The sequence below is a fragment of the Gambusia affinis genome, linkage group LG16, assembly GCF_019740435.1.
Source record: "Gambusia affinis linkage group LG16, SWU_Gaff_1.0, whole genome shotgun sequence".
NCBI lineage: Eukaryota > Metazoa > Chordata > Actinopteri > Cyprinodontiformes > Poeciliidae > Gambusia > Gambusia affinis.
The window spans coordinates 17,896,181-17,916,286 of record NC_057883.1 but is presented as its reverse complement, the minus strand read 5'-3'; the positions used below and the strand labels follow the sequence as shown (position 1 = coordinate 17,916,286).

General features: G+C 36.2%; 2 protein-coding genes across 11 annotated transcripts in view; one reads left to right on the top strand and one right to left on the bottom strand.

Annotated features, from left to right (window-relative positions):
• Positions 1–10: 10 nt before the first annotated feature.
• Positions 11–3,051, bottom strand: erg28 (ergosterol biosynthesis 28 homolog). 2 transcript variants are annotated; one of them, XM_044141815.1, is made up of 5 exons: positions 2,899–3,051; positions 2,560–2,801; positions 1,553–1,643; positions 1,348–1,466; positions 11–1,241 (listed from the first exon to the last, which is right to left on the bottom strand). In XM_044141815.1, exons 2-5 carry the CDS (start codon positions 2,690–2,692, stop codon positions 1,153–1,155), a joined length of 432 nt encoding a protein of 143 aa, XP_043997750.1. In that variant the 5' UTR covers positions 2,693–2,801; positions 2,899–3,051; the 3' UTR covers positions 11–1,152. The 2 variants fall into 2 exon arrangements, with proteins under 2 accessions (XP_043997750.1, XP_043997752.1); XM_044141817.1 differs by having other exon boundaries at positions 2,560–2,777; positions 2,899–3,050.
• A 1,110-nt stretch (positions 3,052–4,161) lies between these two features.
• ttll5 (tubulin tyrosine ligase-like family, member 5) overlaps positions 4,162–20,106 on the top strand; it is a 58,425-nt gene continuing 42,480 nt past the window's right edge. For 3 of the 9 annotated variants that reach the window (XM_044142404.1, XM_044142397.1, XM_044142405.1), the window contains exons 1-12: positions 4,163–4,269; positions 4,569–4,689; positions 7,822–7,928; positions 8,025–8,107; positions 8,746–8,852; positions 9,117–9,247; positions 10,121–10,203; positions 11,818–11,887; positions 11,963–12,047; positions 14,391–14,492; positions 14,609–14,700; positions 14,808–14,915. In XM_044142404.1, coding sequence (XP_043998339.1) covers positions 4,634–4,689; positions 7,822–7,928; positions 8,025–8,107; positions 8,746–8,852; positions 9,117–9,247; positions 10,121–10,203; positions 11,818–11,887; positions 11,963–12,047; positions 14,391–14,492; positions 14,609–14,700; positions 14,808–14,915 — 1,024 coding nt within the window. In that variant the 5' untranslated portion in view covers positions 4,163–4,269; positions 4,569–4,633. Of the gene's footprint in view, positions 4,270–4,361; positions 4,432–4,568; positions 4,690–7,821; positions 7,929–8,024; positions 8,108–8,745; positions 8,853–9,116; positions 9,248–10,120; positions 10,204–11,817; positions 11,888–11,962; positions 12,048–14,390; positions 14,493–14,608; positions 14,701–14,807; positions 14,916–20,106 lie in introns of all 9 variants that reach the window. The other 6 variants (XM_044142400.1, XM_044142401.1, XM_044142402.1 and 3 more) reach the window with 6 other exon arrangements.

Below are 20,106 nucleotides of genomic sequence, written 5' to 3'. Positions count from 1 at the left end.
TAATTTAAAGTATTTTTCAGAATTTTAATTTGCAAAACATTTTTCATAATGAACATATTGGGGATTTAGGAAGCACCAGTACATAAGACGGATTCAAATGATCTTGGAAAAACATGACATGGGAGATGCAACAAAATACTAATCTACTAATATTAAAATTCCCATCACAAACAGGTCCCAAAGACAGGTAAAACAGGTTGCATGAGGAGCAGTTGATAAACTTAGGTGAAAAAACAAACATTAAACAGACATAAATGAACCATAAGGGAGATTATAAACATCTTGGGATATGTTGGGGGAGGAAATAGATGACACAGCACCATCAAAATAAAGATATGGTAACAGGAAATTACATTAAAAAACATACTAAAATGGGATAAAATTTCAACCAATTACGCAAAGATTTAATATCTGAAGAACCTCTCAGTTTCTTTAGGAATCAAATTTGATCAAACACCTTAGAATCCCCAGATAATTAACCTCTATGTACTCTAGGTAATTGGGTATTTTGTGCCTATTTGAAAATAGATTGATCTGTGAGTCATGAAGAACATATGGTACATGTTTGAATTTTATATTCATCAGAAGATGAAATAAAACCATAAGTGATGGCAAAAATGTGAAGTTTAATTCAAATATTGAACAACATGGATAATTTCCTAAAATTAATGCAAAAAAACCCCAAAAAACAATTATACCTTAAGAATCAAGATGTCTGAGTTGCTCTGCAGATAAATAGCTTTCTTATTGCAAGTTCATAAAACCTCAAGTTTGTTTCTGAGGTAAAAATCAAGAAACGGCTAGTGTGTGTGTGTGCTTGTAAAACACTTTTACGTTATGTAGGTCTTTGGTAAGTCTGAACTGATAAAAAAAAAATAGAGATGAAGTGAAAACATTATATTCCAGATTACTATGTGGCTTAATCCTTTTATAATATTGCTCCTTTGAATGTTATGTACGTAAACCCAGAACACCCTCACTACTGCGCTGTCAATAAAATATATATTTATACAAAGGATGTGAAGGATAAAATACAAAGTCTCTCAAAAAAACAATTTACACGTGAACTTCTTTCATGATGCAAAAGCTGGCACACAATTACTGGTCCAAGCCTGCGTGCTGGTGGTGGTTTCGGCCAATAAAAGGAGGAAACTAGTTTCGCTTCTTCTGCCGTGCTCCCAATTCTTCCTGAGTCTCTGGAAAACACTGGAATCCAATGAGCATTCCTATTATGGAAAAACCTGGGAAAAGCAAGATAAGATGTGATGCTTTTCAAATGAATAAATATCCAGTAAAGGTTTCAAGCATAAAATCACAAATATGAGGCAATTACCCGTCCATACTCACTTGCAACAATGAGTGGTGCCATCACTCCAATAGTCAGTGGTGCAGTTTTGTAGATGAATGCTTCTGACAGAAAGTGACCCAGTGCCAACACAAATGTCCATAAAGTAATGTGATACAGCCTGTAGAAGCCAGTATGTATTAATATGATCACAAGATTGTAAACCAAGACCATGTAGGAGTTTTAAAAGATAATCGGATAGCTTACGTTCTGTTCTGTATATCAATGGCACAGGCACAGCGGATGATTGACGACAGCAATGTCCAAATACCAAATGTTCGAGCCTGGAGACCATTTACTAGAGTAAGTAGAGGAGTAGAGAGGGAGGCATAATAAATTAGTTAGTATTTGTATGAATCTTTTTAAGCCCATTTTTGATTAGCTACATGATCATAAAATAAATCTTTTGCCAATATAAATCAACATTTGCCAGTTCTATCTCCTCCTAGATGGTGTCAACCCGCTTGGTGGAAATGACTTTAGAGATGTGATTCTTGTAAGTGTTTAACAGTTACTGACATCAATCCGAGGATTTTTTTTTCTACTCCCACTTTCAACTGAGATGTTTGAGGGGTTTCTAGCATCTAAAGTCTATTTCAAATCAAGATTTGTGCTTAATCTTTTTACTCTCATTACAAATGTTCTCAAATATTGCGCTCTGATACTTGATGCTAGATTTTATAATGATCTGCTGGTCCAGATCCTGAAACAGTGACACTTCCAGCTCCATGCTTTTCAGTATGTGGTTTGTTTCTTGTATTTGGTTTGAGCCAAACATATTTTCTGTTCTTGATAAATAATTCAAATTTATACTCAAATGTCCATATTTTTCCAGAAGTCCTTTTCTTGCCTTCATCTCCGTGGACATTTGAATCAACACCAGCAAAAGCTTGTTGGTTGTGTGATATCTTAGGGTTTTTGTAGACTTATTTTAGCATTTTTCTATCTGTTCTCTGAACATGCATGGAAGATCAGACATGGGCATGTTGGCAGTTGTCTTAAATGCCCTCCCTTTGTGAGCTATTTTCTGTATTATCTGTTATGTCACATTTCTAATCGTTTTGAGTTCCAAAACCCTTTGCAAACGCATAAGCTGCCAAATGATGTGCCAAAATCCATCCCAAATCAGAAATCAGATAGATTTCAGAACGTCTAAATATGTTAGAAAACCCACGGTGTGTCCTAATTTTCCCACCTGACATATAAACACTCACCAAACTCTGGCGTTCCCGTGTACAGTTTCTCTGAGAGGAAGCTGTGGTCCCTGAAGCTCTGCACGGTGTTTCCCATCGCGATGACGGACACCATCACCAGCCAGCTCCGGAGGACGTTCAGAAGGCGGCTCATATTTGCTGTCAATGACGCACCTGTCAGAGAGTCTGTCGGCTTACCGTAGCCCAGGAAAGCTCAGACCACAGGAGCAGCCGATCGGCTTAAAACACACATTCAAGGTAATCTGTCAGGAGATTACAGTCATTAATATCTCTAAACAGACTAATATTTGGTAATTTCGTCAATGAGGGAAAAAAACAAAGAAAACCATAGCTACCCACCAGCGATAACCAGACTACAGCGTCATCATGGTTTTAAAACGCAATCTGGCAAGACTAAATGCCAAAACCACAGGTGGATTTCAGCCAACCGAGTATTTAGCTACATTTGAAACGGTGACTTTTCCCCAATCTTTACCCACAGGGTAAGCCAATAACAAGGCTCCAAAAAATGGCTCCATTCAATCGTACCATTATTATGATTGGTCGTCCTAAAACTTAAGGTACCGCCCATTTTCTTATGCGGACCAATGACAATTCACCCATTCGTATGTCGTGTAGACAAGTTAGTGTTTCTAGACAGGGGAGGTGCTAGTGGATGTTACTGCAGATTTTATTACACTGTAACAATTAATTACATAATTTGAGGGGTTTGGTTTGAAACATGGGCTGAAATTATGCTTAGGTATGTACACAAATGGTCTCATTAATTTTGACTTTAGAAAAACACACAACGAAATCTAAGCCAGACGTACTAAAATTGCATGACACGTTAAAGTTCATAGGGTTTCTTAAAGCATAAAATGTAAGTGTTTTTCAGGTTCAAGGGAAGAAAAATATGTTTTCTCAGACTTTGCTAATGTTTGTTGATCCATCAATTTGTCCATCAGATGCTTTTCCACATTCCACATACAGCCTTCTGACTGTATGCTGCCTTGAATTTATAGTGCGTTATTGTAACTATATCTGAATTAAGTCTGGTTCAAGAAGTGTTTTGCTTATCCATAAAGATGAAAAAAATTATCTGAAACAATAGTAAAACCATCTATCTGGACACAAATAAATAAATTCTATAATTATAAAAGATCAAGGTGGAATGAACATATTGTAAAATCAGTAAGTAGCTTTGTAACATATCTCCCAGTTTTTTCTTTTTCTTTTTTATTACAAATAGTGGCAATGAAAACTCAAAAAGGACACACATTCACATCTCTGCACAACTTATATCTCTGTCATAGAAGCTGGTAATAACATTTAAGATCAGAATGTTACATCACACCATAAAAAACTTTTCAATGCAGAAATGAGAGCTTAATAAAAGGTAATAATAGATGGAATTGTACACGAGATTCGGATTTAATTTCATGATGTGAATCATATAAATAAATAAAAAAATGCATTAAAATAATCCAAAAACAATTTGACAACATTCCCATTTTTACGAAACAAGTCTTTCTTTCTGGATTTCATTTACTATCACCTGCTGTAAAGGGGGATTAACGTTCAATTTAAACGTGGACAACCGTTGTTAGCTAGTGCGCATGCTCACTGCACTGTTGCTACTCAGTTGTTGTAGTAACCAGGAAGATTAACGGCGCTGTGATGCATTCGCGAGCTAGTTAGCTGTTAGCGTTTCTGCACCGGAAGGTACGGGTAAGTTTATATTGGTTTACATTTACACTTAGGTTCAATAATACTGTTATTTGGTTTTACATCAAAAGTGACTCTGTTTTGGCTTGTACCAGCCTATGGTATAACTGCCAGTACGTACCAACGTCTTGTATGTGCACTAAGAAGGTTTCATCACCGCCACAGGTAGATTTATGAAGGTGTTATTTTTGTATGAACTAATTTATACATTTAATGCGTGTGTCGGTATTTGCTGCTTAGAGAAATTAGTGCTACAGTCGTATAATATATGTACGGACATATATAACCACCACTATTCTCAGTAGAACAGCTTTCGTTATTACCTGGAGGATTTCACCGGGTAGTCAAGCCTGACTTTGATGGGAAAATGCCAGCCGTGGTTCGGGAGAAAGAAGACTCTGAGTCTTCTGAGGACGAACAAGGGTAATCTCAGAACTCCTCTTCTGCGGTTTGATGCACTTTAAAAATAATAATAGCAATCTGTTCTAGAAACTTGCTTTGGGATTTTTTGTTTGTTTGTTTTGTTTTGTGGTGTGGAATATGTTTAGGAAATAAAACATTTTATTTAATAATCTTATATCATTCAGTATATCTTAGCAGTTAGTTTTAGATATAAAATTAAAAATTATGAGCTCTGTCTTTTTAGGCAGTCATATTTTGGGACAGCTTGTGTGTTGGTGTGGAAGTACAGCCAAATGCAGTTGATGACAAGCAACACTTTGGTCTGTTAGAACACAATGCAGTTAAACTAATTACCAATTTGTCTTACATTATTTGAATAATAGCCTGTATGTAAACATTTGGTGAAAAAATAGCAGGCAAAGCAATACAGTATCTTACTGGTATTTAAATGCCACTCATCCTGTTTGGATCTAAGCATTTTGTGTTTCATGTTTTACATAGACATGACATGTTTTACATATAGTATATGCTGAACAACTGAAGAGTTATTATAATAAACACAATTTGTGCTGATTGTATATTGTATGTTGTTGTTGAGCATAAAAAAGTGTTGATATTTTGCATAATTTTTTTTATTTAACAAGTGAGCTTATGCCACTAGTACTATTCTGTTATTACATTATTTTTTATCAGTGAACTGTTATGAGCACTGTCAGTGGATTTTGAGAATCAACATTTTGCTTCAGTCAGATAAATTTTTTTGCTCATATGTGAAATGACAAATAAATTGATCTTAAATCTCTTAGATTGGATACCATTCTTAATATAAGCATGCCAATTGTAGGTTTTTCTATTTTAATGGTATTTTAGCATATTGCACAATGTTTCCACTACCATTACAAGCTGCAGAAAGCCTCTTTCTCAAAGTGTGTGCAGCTTGCGTAATTAGACTGTACTCTTTAGTCTCCCTTAGGTTCTTACCTTGCTGATCCCCTCGGCTGACACTACAAGATGTGCCTCTTAAAATATGATTAATGTGCCACCTTGATGGATCAAGATCATAGTTTTTTTCTAGTCTTTATCTTTACAAATTGTTATAGTTTATCTAAATTGTATTATTTAATTGTTAGACAGTGGATGTCTATGGATATTTTGAGAGATTCTAAGTAGATTCAAACCAAAATGTATTTTAGACGAAATCAGATCTCAACATTGAAGAGTTTGTGATAAATTTTTGATATGCAAATAGGATGAGCTAGCTCTCCACTGTGAATGTGACAGCTGGTCTTTCTTCTTCCGGCCAAAAAATTCCCTCTTTAAGCTATTCTTAGTCATACTTTACTGATTATTACTTTCAGCCTGCTTGTCCAGTTTGTGTTGACTAAAAAATCTTATATTCCTCTCATTATAACAGTGATAAGACATTTATTTTAAAAACTAATCTTTAACTAACACAAGTCATGTAACATATAGTAAAAAAAGAGTATAGCTATTGTGCTAGTATTTTTGCTTTTTAAACTTATCTTGTCTTTTGTATTAGGAGGAATCAATAATTTAGAATAGGGCAATGTATAACAATCAGGCAACACATTACACTGAATAATTCAAAGCACCACTACATATAACTTTACAGATACTACTAAAGATTCTAGAGCCCAAAGTGAGGCCTGTGTACTCTGAATGAACACACATTAATAAATGTAATATTTCAAGAGTGCAAGATAGAGAGCAGTACAACTTTAGTGTTTTTATTTTTTTTATTTTGTTCCAATAAAATAGTATTAGAGAGATCTTAAATATAAGAATTATTAGCTGTGTTGAGTAAAACACAAAATAATGGTTTCAGTTTGGCATGGTAGTTAGTTAACAGCACTTTTTTTTATTGCAGAACTGTGCAGACTATCCATTGTCTTGCTGAGAAAGAGAAGGACTTGCTAGTGTGAAATTTACAATTCTTGAGAAAAAAAAAAGTTAACCTTTTCTTAACAGTGTTTGCTACCTATATTTGGTCTCAGTTTCAGTTAGTAAGGTACAGTGATATTGTTGTGTACATGATATTTTGAAAGTTTTCTAGCATATTGTTTCCTCATTTTCAGTTGGAAATATTTTCAAGTATTTATTTTTCAATGCCTTTCTTAACAAGCGATTTAAGTTGAATGAGATCCGAGATGCAGTTGTGATCAGACTTTTATTTTTATCTGGCATATCCATTTAAAATATCAGAATAGTTTGTCAAGTGTATTCGTCTTGATATCTCAGTGAAACTTATTTTCCACACAGTTTCTCATAGTTGCTTTGAAAACTGGATGGAGGAATTGTTTACATTTCACCCGCTGTTTCTGTACCAGTCATACCTGATTGAGTCGCATTTCATCACTGTCATGCCTTATCTTATATTTGCTTTGTGATATGCATGTCACTTCTAGTACTGTGAGATGGTTTGGAGTTTTGTATGAGGGTGAGTTGGCACAGTGAGGGGATCCATTTGTTACTGGCCTTGCCAGATTCTTGTCTTTATCTAGCTCAGATGTTCATGCTTTTTAGTAATGACTGGGCATGGGCTGGTATGAGATTTTTAAAGTAAAAACCATGATTACACAACAGCTGGGTTCTTGCACAGAAATTTAAAACCAAAATGTATAACATTAACTATTTCCCTTTAAAACAAAACAGAAAAAGAGTTATTTCTACTGCTACTAAAATATTTTAACATATTGACTATTTATAAATAAACTTACTGTAATTATATCTTACCAACAATGATGTTAGGTATTCCATAACTCTGTCTATTGCAACTTTGAAGATTTACAAAAAGCAATTTTTTCATCCTTTTAAACAGGTAAAGGCTGCTTAACAAGTAAAGCAGTCTTTACCTGTAAAGCAGTCTGTACCTGTTACAGTGCTACAATTTGGCTATTAAACAGAGCAAAACAAAGCTTCTTTCATATTATGAACACAATGAATCCATGTAGTTGAAAAAAAAACTTGTTACACTGACCAGCAACCATCCTGTGCCTAGTAATGGCTGCTAAAATTTTGGGCTATAACATTCAAAGTGGATCTTTGTTATATAGTTACAACTTTTCTTATTGATTACTCAGTAATGTTTTTACTCACTAGGTTTTTATGTCATATGTCTATTTTTCCAAATAGAGAACATCCTTGCATTGCATGGAGTGGCATTAGCAGGACAATCCCAGTTATTGTTTTTCTACCTGAGGCTGTTGTTTCAAAAAACAGGCGTATCTGCTCGGTTGGAGGTACAAACATTTAAAGTTATATAACAGCACATTTTAAAGGTATAGCATCAATAAGTTGGACACTGTAATTTTCGCTTGTCTCTTTCCTTTCACCAGAGAGATATAATATGTCCTTCAAGATTGTTCGCACAGATAGCCGTCTAATACGACGAATACTCATCAATCATGGGTTTCATGAGGTAATGCTCATTCTTCATTCATGCAAGTTTAAAAGATTTGTGGTCCTTAGAACGAAAAGCAAACAATTAGCTTTTTCTTTTATTTGTTTACTCCCAATGCAACTGTCAGAGCTGCTCTGGACAAAAAAAATTACACATTCAAAGCATTAGTTTTGCTTCATCAATGGGTGCAATCCTATATTTGGTTAACCTTTAAAACTCTTTTATATTTTAGTCCTGTGCTTGTTGACTTTCATTTGACCAGTGATAAAATTAACATGAGTGTCTGCCTCTAAAGAGCCACACTTTATTACAAACATATGGTGGTAGCCCCAAAAAGAAAGCGGTTGTTTGAATTTTGTATTCTGATAAATATTATTTTTTAGTAAATATTGTGTTTACTGAGCAAACTGAGCAAAGCATTCTCATGGCACAAAGGAAAATCTTTGGATTGGCTGTTTTTCTGATGTTATTTTAAAAGTCCATGCTGTAATTTTGTCCATTGGCCATGGAGTGATCTGGTTCGGAAATTCACATAATTCAGTGCTAGTCTTGGATTTTATTTTACAGTGCATGGCAGTGATTTAACTAACTTTATTTTAGTGATTGCTTTATGGGATGTGATTCAGCGCGAGTCAGTCCACGTTTCTGTCATTCAGGTTCACCCAAACAGTAACAACTTCAACCTGATGTGGACTGGATCTCACCTCAAGCCTTACTTACTACACAGCCTTCAAGATTTCCAGAAGGTCAACCACTTTCCCAGGTACGCTGAAATACCCGGGTGTACTGTTACTGGTTTCTGTATTATAAATAACACTACTAATCCTGTCCAAACCCCTCAGTTCAGGCAATGTATTTTTTGGCTTCTCCTGCAACACACATTTAGTTTGGACTGGTGCCTCTCTGAAGTATAAAATGAATCACACTGTCAGGCAGGGGGTGTTCTATGACTGTCATCTATTTCTGTATTTGTTATGTCATGTCAAAGTAGAGCACATTTTAAACTGAAATCTCTGCTGATTTCCAGGTCATATGAATTAACTCGCAAAGACCATCTCTATAAAAACATCCAGCGGATGCAGCAGACTTATGGCTTCAAAAACTTCCATATAATTCCTCAGACCTTTGTGCTTCCCTCTGAGAGCGAGGAATTCCGCAGTAAGACCCTCACCTGATTCACTTAGCTTAAGCAGACCTGCCTTTGTGATATGGAATGCTTGAAAAAGCATTAATATCCCTTCAACTTTTTTCACATTCAGTTATATTACAACTACAAACTTCAAATTATTTAATTGAAATTTAACACGATAACTGTGCCTAATTATGTAGTGGTGGAGGGAAGAAATTAAATGGTTGTTTACCAATAAAATGGTGAAAAGTATGATTTACATTTGCATTCATCTCCTTTTAATATGATAGCCTGAAATAAAATCCAGTAAAACCATTTAGCTCAACAAGTCACTTGATTAGCAAATGAAGCTCCTCAGTTTGTAATTTACTCTCAGCACAAATAAAGCTGTTTTGTGTAGGCCTCAGTGGTTTGTTACAGAATATTAATCTACAAACAGCATCACCAAGGCAAATAAACATAGCAGGCAGAACACAGATAAAGTTGTGGGGAAGTGCGTTGGTCAGGTGACACTAAATTAGAACTTCAAAGTTTACATGCTAAAGGAGCGTGTGTCAGAGAGCCGACCCTGCATATTATCTTGAACACAACATCCACACTGTAAAACATCATTCTTTTGAGATTACCCCTACAAAATGCTGAATTTTATTTCTAAAAATGTTTGAAAACCATGTATAATTTTCCTCCTTCATAATACAAAAAAATTTTTTATGTTGGTTTATCACATAAAACCCCAATATAATATACACAAATATGTGGTTATTACCACATATTTGTGGTAATAACCTTACAAAATAAGAATAAGTTGAAGGGGTGTAAATACTTTTGCAAGATACAAGATACATTTTTCACAGTGTCTGACATCTGTAGTGGTTTCCAAAAGACCTCTTTGTCCCACTCAGGTTGTTTTGCTAAGGACAAGGGACCATGGATAATTAAACCAGTTGCATCTTCAAGAGGACGGGGAATCTATTTGGTCAGCAATGTAGGTGAATTTCACTTTTTAAAATTGTGCAATTTCCCACTCTAAAATCCTTAAACGCTGACATAACATCAGATGAGCTAATTTACCAATGTTGACAACAGTTGGAAAGACGAAATTCTTTAATTTGAGCTGCAATTTGTTGTCATCCTCGCATGGCAATGAGTTGATGAAGGTCAAATTGAGTGTGAACGCCTTAAAAAAACTTCAAAAATAAGTAACTGATCTATTTGCTTTGGCAACTCAAAAAGCAGGAGTAAACTTTTTGCATTAGCAAATTTGTAAGGCGACAAGCATACATAAGTTTGTACCCAACAGGTGAATATTTTTCAGAATGGATCAGAACCAAAATAAATTGGATTAAAATGTAAAACAAAGTATACAGATGTGTGCAATTTAACTCGACATGATATTTGGACATTTTGATGACAATTTTTCTTAATATTTCACAAGAACTAAAAGTAAACTGTAGTGGTTTAATGGCATAGTTACAAAATAGTTTGCCTATATGTAAGAAACGTCAGTAGGAAAGTTGAAATTGTGATATGAGTTGGAGAAGGGATGAATTTACTTAAAGCCTTTTAAATTTCATTGTTTTGTTTTCCATTTTATTTGTTTCTAATTTGTTTTGCCAACTAATATTCTTCTGCTTTCTCTGCTCAGTTTCTGCTTTGCTTAAAACTGTTTTTTTTGGAAATAAAATATTTTTGTTTAATTGTGTATCAAGCATGATGTTGTAGTAGGAGAAAAGCTTAAAATAATTACAGAACAGGACCAATGTGATTTAAGAAGAAGTACTTTAGATAGTGACAATAAATTACCACATACTTGAAACAGAAGATACAGAACCTCCCTTTTAATATAAATGCCCTGGTGTCAGTCATTTTTTTCTGTGTCTTACTAATTCATGTGTAAGCACAGATTTACATTAGTCGTGTGGGAGTAAAGTTTGTGCACACGGACGTGAAAAATGTTGTGTGAACCCAGGCAGTCACTTTGCCAGATGTTATCTGACTGTGGGGGTTGCGCTGATACAGTTGTCTTTGAAATAAGTTTCAACCAGACATTAATAAGCCCGGTGGAGTAAATCACATGCTTCCAAGGACTCGACTCTCGGAGGAGGCCACAAAAGGTTCTCACTCTTGGAAAATACATCCACGATTCTTCTTCTCAGGCATTTTTATGCAATGGTGGAAAGAATGTCAGTTTGATATTTGTAGAGAAGAAAGAAATACGTTCATTTTTTCGGTTTGGTTTTGCTCTGAACTCCTGCCAGCGCTGGGGTTACTCCACTCCCACCCTTCCAATCTCAACTCAACGTCACCACCTGCAACACATAAATGACCCATCTCCCAGCACCAGATTGTGTTTTTATAGGCTGTTATTGAAGGTTGACCTGCTACGGCCACCGTCGCAGAAAAGTCTCCCCTTGTGACGGTCCTTTGATGTTCATGATTAACTGCAATGTCGTGGCAGCTGCTTGGAGTCAATATTTTAATGTTGTTTTATATGAACGAACTTGTACATTATTTCTTTAACTCCAAGATGAAATACTGACTGCATATCTTCTTTGTGTGTTCTTCTTCTTGTCGCCTTTGTGTTGCTTCTCATGAATAGCCAAATCAGATTTCAATGGATGAAAACATCTTGGTGTCTCGCTACATAAATAACCCCCTATTAATTGATGGTAAGACATAGTGGATATTTTGACTGTAGGACACTAAAACTCTTTATGATCAGTTCTCATTGTTTTTGCTTACAGAGTTCAAGTTTGACGTTCGTTTATATGTAGTGGTGACATCCTTCAACCCGCTACTCATCTATGTCTATGAAGAGGGTCTTGCTAGGTACGTGTATATAGGTTTTCAAATACTTATGTAGTAGTTACATGTCAGTGATCACATTGTTTTTTTTTAGTAGAAATATACTGTAATATTAAATGCATGCTATTGTGTGTTGTGGTAGAGCTTCTAAATTGAAACTACAGTACCTCGTCAATGAAGGAGGTACTGCAGGTACATTATTGGTGGATATGATGACAAATTCAACTGTTGCAGCCACAGCCAACTTTGTTGCTGTTTGATGTAGCTAGAGTTGATAATTGAATTGTTACCGTGCTTATCAGAGGTGTGTAAAAACCCTTACAATTAATTTAGATTTTGTTGCAGCAGTCTAATCTGACATTAAAAAAAGTTTGAGAAAAATCCAACCTTTAACGTGGGTGTCTCAGTGTTTTGAATAAAGAGAGGACCCGCATCTGAAATCTGTAAGCTAAAGAATGAACAAAAGCCACAGTCCTGCTGATCATGACAATAATTTTTTAGCAGAGTCTCTCAGTCCCCATGTTTTTCTACAAAATAACTGGCGGCACAGTATTGTACATTCTACATCCCTCCTTTACCAATTGACCAACACAGTTGTCTACTTGGGTTGACTCTGGATTAGTGGGAACAGTAATTGTCTGACAACACAAATCTGGCGATTTCCACAAAGCTCCTCCTTAGAGCTGCAGTCTCCAGCCAAGCTTTCGCCTCATTCAGCAGTCCCCCTCTGAGCCTTCCCTACACAACTTCAGCAGATTAGCTGCAGCAATTGGCAAACATTTTGTGAAACTGCGTCGTCTGAGTTTGTGATATGAACTACTCCTCAGTCCAACGCTCCAAGAAAAATTGTAAACAGTTTAATAGAGAAAGTTTGATGTGATGATATGCTGACAGAGTAGAAGCTTCTTAAAGAGACGGGGCAATTTCAAGGCATCAAACTGTGAAATCAAATTTCTTTTAAGTTATGTCTGATGTATGCAGAATTGTATAACAACCAAAGGTAACAGAGTTACTTGTGTTGTAAATGTCAGTCACTGACATTATGTATACAGAAAGATACAAAGACCTATTTTCGTCTTATTTCTTTAATGTGCAAAGTGACACCAAAGGCAATATGACCCACTCTTTATTCAAGCATGTAAGCTGTAAATGTAAATGTGATAATTTCACCTTCATATTTACATGTACATGTTAAAAACCATTCAAAGTAAAAGCAGCTCACTTTTATGTGGACCGATGGATGATACGCTTTTTGTACCCCTTTAGCTTACATTATGCTGTGTTTAATCTATTAGTCATAACTCTATCACCTGAAATAAATGTAAAAAAAAAATAATGCAAACTCTAATGGTACTAAAGTGTTTTTAGGCGTTTTTTTACTATTGCGAATTTCACTCTGGGATTAATAAAGTATATCCATTCATTCATTATACACTGCAAATTCACATCAAAAGTAATTTCTGAACACTATCTTCGCTAACATGTTTAGTTCTAAATATATTAAAATAAATCCAAGTAAAGCAGAATTATGTATTGCTGTTTATAATGACATTTTTTGGCATGTTTTACAATACATGCTATGTTAAGGTGCAGGTTTGAGCAGTCTACCAGTTTGTTCAATTATGATTTAATTGTGGATTTAAATTCTGTAGGTAGTTTACTGTTTATGTTTCTTATTTATTAAAGTTACCTGTTAGATTAATCATAGTGGTATTCTTTCTGTTTCCACAAGAGGGCACCCCAAGCTTTTAGAAAACAGCCTCTGTATCTAACTGCTGTGGTGATGTTGAAACAAAGCACTCCATTGTTTCAGTTGTAGGATGTGCTAATCAAATGTTATTTTTTTTGGTTATTGTTTATATATCACCTGAACATAACTCAACAGAAATTCTTAATTTTCTTTTTTATAATTTGAAAGTAATAACGTTTTTCTAAGTTAAACCATAAACAGACTATAAACTGATACAGGTAGGCCAAGAGAGGGAAGATGATTTAGTGAATAGCTGGCTCCTCGCCTCGCTCTGATAGAAGTATGTGCTCATGCTGGAAACACCGTGCCACTGCCCTCTTATTTTGCTGGCTTCATTATCAACTGTGAGCAATAAATCATGGCCAAGTTCTGAATCCTGCTTTTATCTCCTGACATTCCTTTGGTGGTGTTGATATTCAGGTACGCTGTGGTGTGCCAAGGAATTTTCATTATAACACATGTGGCACCCACTGCTCTGAAACTCTATCAGAGGCTATTTTCTCCCTTACGTGCCGCAATTATTAAGTCAAGTTACAGCTTCATGAATGTAGAAGAGAACGTGCATTCTTTTTTATCCTTTATCTTGAGTTAAAAAAAACAAACCTTTTTCTCCATAGATTTGCTACAGTTAAGTATGATCAGACTACAACACACATCAAGAACAATTTCATGCATCTCACCAACTACAGTTTGAACAAAAAGAGCAGTGATTATGTCAGGTAAGCTGCTTCAGTGCCTCATAAATCTGTTGAGTGTGTTTTGTTTTTAAGGGAAGCCTCCTGACTCATCCCTTTACCTCAGCTTTGGTCTTTGAAGTGCATTTCTTCCCTTTCAGCTGCGATGACCCTGAAGTTGAGGATTATGGGAACAAATGGAGTATGAGTGCAGTGTTAAGGTATTTGAAGGAGGAGGGAAAGGACACCACATGTGAGTGAAGCAGTTTTATTTTTATTGAGGATTTTTTTTGCATCTAAGACTTCATGAGTTTTATGGAATCACATTTAAACAATTTATTACCATTTATTCCCTTCTAGTGTTGATGAGGCAAGTGGAGGACCTCATCATCAAAGCCGTGCTTAGTGCTGAGCTGCAGATAGCCACTGCCTGCAAGATGTTTGTTCCTCATAAATCAAACTGCTTTGGTAATTTTTTCAATTTTTCTTCACATTATTCTATGTCCACCCTCTACAGTCAATCCCTTCTTCTTCTTGAACTCTTATAACCATGACAGAATCCAACTTTCATGTAGGTATTCAACATAGTTTGTACTATTTTTAAAACAGTTCAGACATACTCACAAACACAGCAAGGAGATATACACTGAACTCATCAATCTTGTTCTCTGTAAATATATTTATGCACTGACAAGAAAGAAATGTGTTCTGTTGAAAACAACCGCAGTAACCCGCACATGAGAACAAATCAACAAAATTATGACCTCAAATTGTGTGTAATAAAGTGAAACAGCACAGGGGATACGTTTTACACATACTTTCTGAAATTATTTTATCGTTAGAAACATTTATTGTATTTTTACATTTAATGTTCAGTGTAAAAGCCTTTTTTGGCGATTGTGACTTCAAGTGGAGAAACTATTTGCATGCATTGCTCAGGTGTGATTCTGAAACTTTCTTCCATCGTTTAATCTCACATGTTCTGGAGATGTTCTCTTCTATTCATGTCATGTTGAGGTTTTGTTGAACAACTTGAAGGATCCAAATGCAGAGCCTGACTGTGACAGAGTTCTGTAATAACAAGGTTAAACTACGGATGGGGAGGAGTCACAGAAGAGCAGACAGAATAACTGAAAAATCCAGCAGTGAACAATGAAAAGCCAGGAGCCTAAATACCAAGGCAGGGAAAGAAAATGAAAGGAATCAGATGAACTAATCACTGGAGATGTGGTACAGCTGTGGCAGAAGAAAAACATTGAGACTGTTGGAGAAAATTAATTAATTACCCAAAGTGAGCTGGGACTATAAACCAGAATGAAAAGATTAACACACATCTAGGAGAAATAAATCTAAATGCACAAAAAAACAGGAATAAATTGAGAAAGTAAACAAAAGGGAAGAAACTGACATGACAACAGCTTACAACAGTAATGATTTCAAACAAATAAGCTGAATATGGCAAGATCTGTAGAACCAACACAAATCACTGTAGGTAGATAGCCACACCTTTTACATTTCCTTTAAGTTTCAAATGGTCAAGCAGTGCTTCAATAATTTTTTGCCCCCGGCTCCATGCTGAGGTAGTAGAGGCTTCCTGCCTGGTGCTGCCTTCTAACTGGCCGCCGGCTTGTTGAGGACCTGTCGACTGAAGCAAGAATTTGCTTCCTCTCTACGTTTGCCATTCAAGCTTTGCCTGATTTAGGCTGACTGTTTTCTTGGCTAGTCTTGCTCAGCGGTGGGCTCATGTGAACTCCATTTTGGAGCCATTACCCATGTTAGTATTGGCACTAATTGTCTGCGCTCCTTCTGAGTCTGGCAGCCTTTCTGAGATTTTGGGGGTTTGAAAGTGAGCGCATTGGCTCAGCTTCCCTCAAGCACCACTGTCTCTTTCTCAGTCTCTCTTTCCTTTTTCTTACTGTGTCTTTGTTTAAGACCCCCCCTCCCTACCATCCACCCTCCTTTTCCCTCACTGCTCGCACTCAGTTTCACCTCTCAGATACCAGAAAAATAGAGGCTTCCCGAGACATAATAGCTCTCTGATTGGTGGTTGTTTGGGCTGTATTGGGCGCGTAGCTGCATGGACTCAAAATCGCAAAGTCGCCTGCATAAAGATGCAATCTGCACCCATAGCATCTCTGCTATGTTGAAAACGGCATTAAATTAAGGTGTGAATGTTGTCCCTGCACGAATTTACAGGGAAATGTAGCCTATCTAATCTCAATTTGTTTCTCAGTCATCCATATTAGAGGAACATGATGGCAATCTGAACCTAAATGTTTGTAAATTAACACATTAAGTTTTACTACTTATTTTCAACAGTGTAAATAATGTATCAAACTCTATGACAAGCTGTTCTTTTTAAATAAGAAATGGATAAATACAAGTCTTTTTAGGCATTTTCAATCAAATCTTTTTTAAGCACATTGAAACAACACATCCCAAAACAAACAAATGAAATTTTTAAGGGACTTTTAGACTAGAAAAGATTATAATACCTTAAAGACTGCAGACTTCAATCATCCAGGCAAATAGAGCTAGAATGACGGTGAAAATCCACTGCAGAGATTTGTGGCCAGAGATAACTTTCAGAATAAAATGTGTCATCTTTGAGATCACAAAGATATCCAGGGTACTATCACAACAGCTGCAGTGTCACATTTTAACACAAGAGTCATAAATTAAAGGCTTGGACAACATGGTCCAAAATAACTGATCTATATTACATATATATCCATGTATAGTGACATGCAATAGCTTTGGTACCACTTTGCTTCTTTGCATTTTCTATCATAATGACTACAAACTTCAGTTAACTTAATTGGGATTTTATATGAAAGACCCATACTGGGTAGTGTAAGTCTGAAAACGGTGGAAATGAAGTGATTTCTCTGCCATTTCTATTTTTCAAAGAGCGATGGGGGTAAACATGATCAATTCTGATACAAAGCTGCCCTAAACACTTACTGCCAGTGTTGATTCTACAAAATATTGATTTTGAGGGGCTGAATACAATTACACTAGGAGTTAAAAACATCACCTTTGCTACGATACAATATTACATTTATTTGTTTGGATGAAGGTATTACAAACTCTGCAATGATACGATTTTAATTCAGTTCTGCTCAAGTCTGTGATCGATATGATGCACATGTGACATGAGTATTTACATCTACATCAACTTCGAAAACAAGTCATATGATTTTACCATTTTATTTATAAATTATTGTAGGCATTTATATTTAGAAAACAATATTTTTCTTATTGAAGAAATAATAATGGATGACCTGTTCAACATGGTCTCACAATTGTGGAGTTTAAGTAGGTTTATTAATCAGTTCATTTAAAAGTGTCCTTGATGATCATTAAGCCATAATAAAACAATCATAATAGATGGTAAACTTTATTAAATTCACCCAAATGTACAAATTTGAAGTCCATTTTTATACATTAGAGCAGAATTTTACCTTTGTTAGTCGCTCAGGCTAAACATTTTTACCAGAACTTATCCTATTCATCAAAGTCTAAATGCAGATGATCTGGATTGATATTTTCATTTTGCCTTGATGCAATACAATTTAATTTAAATTAATTAAAAATGTATGTATCTGGACTGATGTATTGATACACCCCTGTTGTGTGCTACATTTTTTAGACTTTTTTTTTTTTTTTAAAAAGCTGATAGATAATTTCTTATTTTCCTTCCCCATTTGTATTAAATGCTTCTTTGTGTTAATTTGTGATAATTCACATAAAATACCAATCAAATACAGTGAGGTTTATGGTTGTAACTGGACACAATGTGAAAAAGCTTAAGGAGTATAAAGATGTTTGCAAGGCACTTTACCTTCGGAACAAAAGCAATTAAGTCCAGCACTTTTGTTTAAGACGCTTAATAAAACGTGGTCTGCTCTGAACATGTAGACTATTTCACTTGATCCCTATCAGTTTACTGTTGAATCAAGTGTAATTTTGTTGTCTACAGATGGCCCCAAGGTAGTTAATTATAGCATTCATGGTGTGTCTACTGGATTAAGTTTCTAAAGACAGACACTGACGGTTCCAGAGGACCACCCTCATCCTCTCCCTGTTAATCTGTCTCTTCGTGTGCTCATGTTGCATGCAAGCTCCCTTTCTGGGTCTGAGTATATGTGTAGTGTGAGTGCAGAGACATGCTTGAACCCGCATGGAGCGTATTGTCACATACATAAAGGTCTGTTTCAGATCCTGGAGTTTATTCTAATATGTTTGTGTGATGGATCCATGTCGCTTTAATAAAACCTCTCAAAGTCCTATTCTGTACTCCACAGTTTCCTCCCTTCCTTGTTCTCAGTATGCTCTCCCAATCTATAACCTACAATACCCCCATGCTTCTTTTACTGCCGGGCCTCACCAGCTGCTTATAATAGTTAACTACAAAGTATGTGTTTTTACTGATTAAAGTAGTAATTATTTTGTGTTTTTTTTATATGCAATCTCTGGCATGTCTGGAGAGAGAGCCCTGCAAAATCATTAAACACATTATGATGCTAAATTACTTCAAATTCTTCCCTTTGATTTTAAAGTTTATTAATGGCTTTAAAACAATAGGATTTCTTCCTTTTTTCTCAAATTATACTGTGCTTCTACATGTGCGTACAATAAAAAATCTTTTTATAGCTCAGTAATGTCTCATGTGGGATGACATAAAAACTGTTTTTACGCTGTAAGAAGTGTATATGGGTGTATGAGTCTTTCTGCAGGGAGAAAATGCCACCCATGCAGCTCCTCACCGCTGCTGTGTGATTAATGGACAGGCTTTTTGCTGAGAGATGCTGATTACGAGATGTTTTGACTAAGATCTGATTAGCCAAGCCAAAGGCCTATTTTATTACACACAAAACATTCCACTTACTGGTCCTGTGTTCCACCAAGCGTGCCTCATTAAGTGCTGAGTGTTGGTTGGATCAGCCCCTCTATGAGCGTCTCTCCGTTTCAGATACTTTTCTCAGCAGTGCAGGGTTTGCATCCCGTGCAATGGCAGTGTAGCTGCTGTGTAAGCGATTAACGGTTTAGTTCCTACCATCACAATAAGGCTACATAGTTCTTACTAGAATTTTAATTTGTTGTCCTCCAAGGGTTTCCACATCTGCTGTGCTTCTTCCAGCAGCAGTGAAACAGTTTAGCTGCCATGATTTATCCCAGAATGACGTAAAAGTAATTCAATTGTCCCATCGCATGAAGAAAGCACACTTGAAAGATGCCCTTGTTATTGTGGGCTGCCAGGCTCAGTGGCTAGGGTGGGGTGATCATTGTTTTTGGGTGTTTGTCTCTTGTGGTGAACTTTTCCAGCAGCGCCCCTCCTATAATAAAGAAAGATGGAGAAAATGCTCTTCATCATCCCTTTTTTTTCTCTGTTATGGTTGTCCTGTCCCCTCCCCTCTCTCTTTGAGGGGTGTGATGTAGATGTTGAGCGCCTCACGCCTGCTTGTCTATGATGCTTGTTGTGGGCTGTCTGTGGGCACATTAAAAAGCGCTCCCCCGGCAGCGGTCGAGCCACAGAACAAACGTGTCTGACATTAAGCTGCTCGGCAGGCTCGCGGGGCATCGGCGGCGTCTGCTTCTAATTGAGGGAAAAATTTGTGGCACATGGAGTCTGCTTGTCGGAGGCTGGTGAGGTGGT

Bases quoted from the DNA above. Each gene is read 5' to 3' on its own strand.
- erg28 (XM_044141815.1), bottom strand. From the start codon at position 2,692: ATGAGCCGCCTTCTGAACGTCCTCCGGAGCTGGCTGGTGATGGTGTCC. The intron at 1,467-1,552 runs GTAAGCTATCCG...TGGCTTCTACAG, and splicing joins ATTGATATACAGAACAGAAC to GCTGTATCACATTACTTTAT. The intron at 1,242-1,347 runs GTGAGTATGGAC...TGCTTTTCCCAG, and splicing joins GGCACCACTCATTGTTGCAA to GTTTTTCCATAATAGGAATG.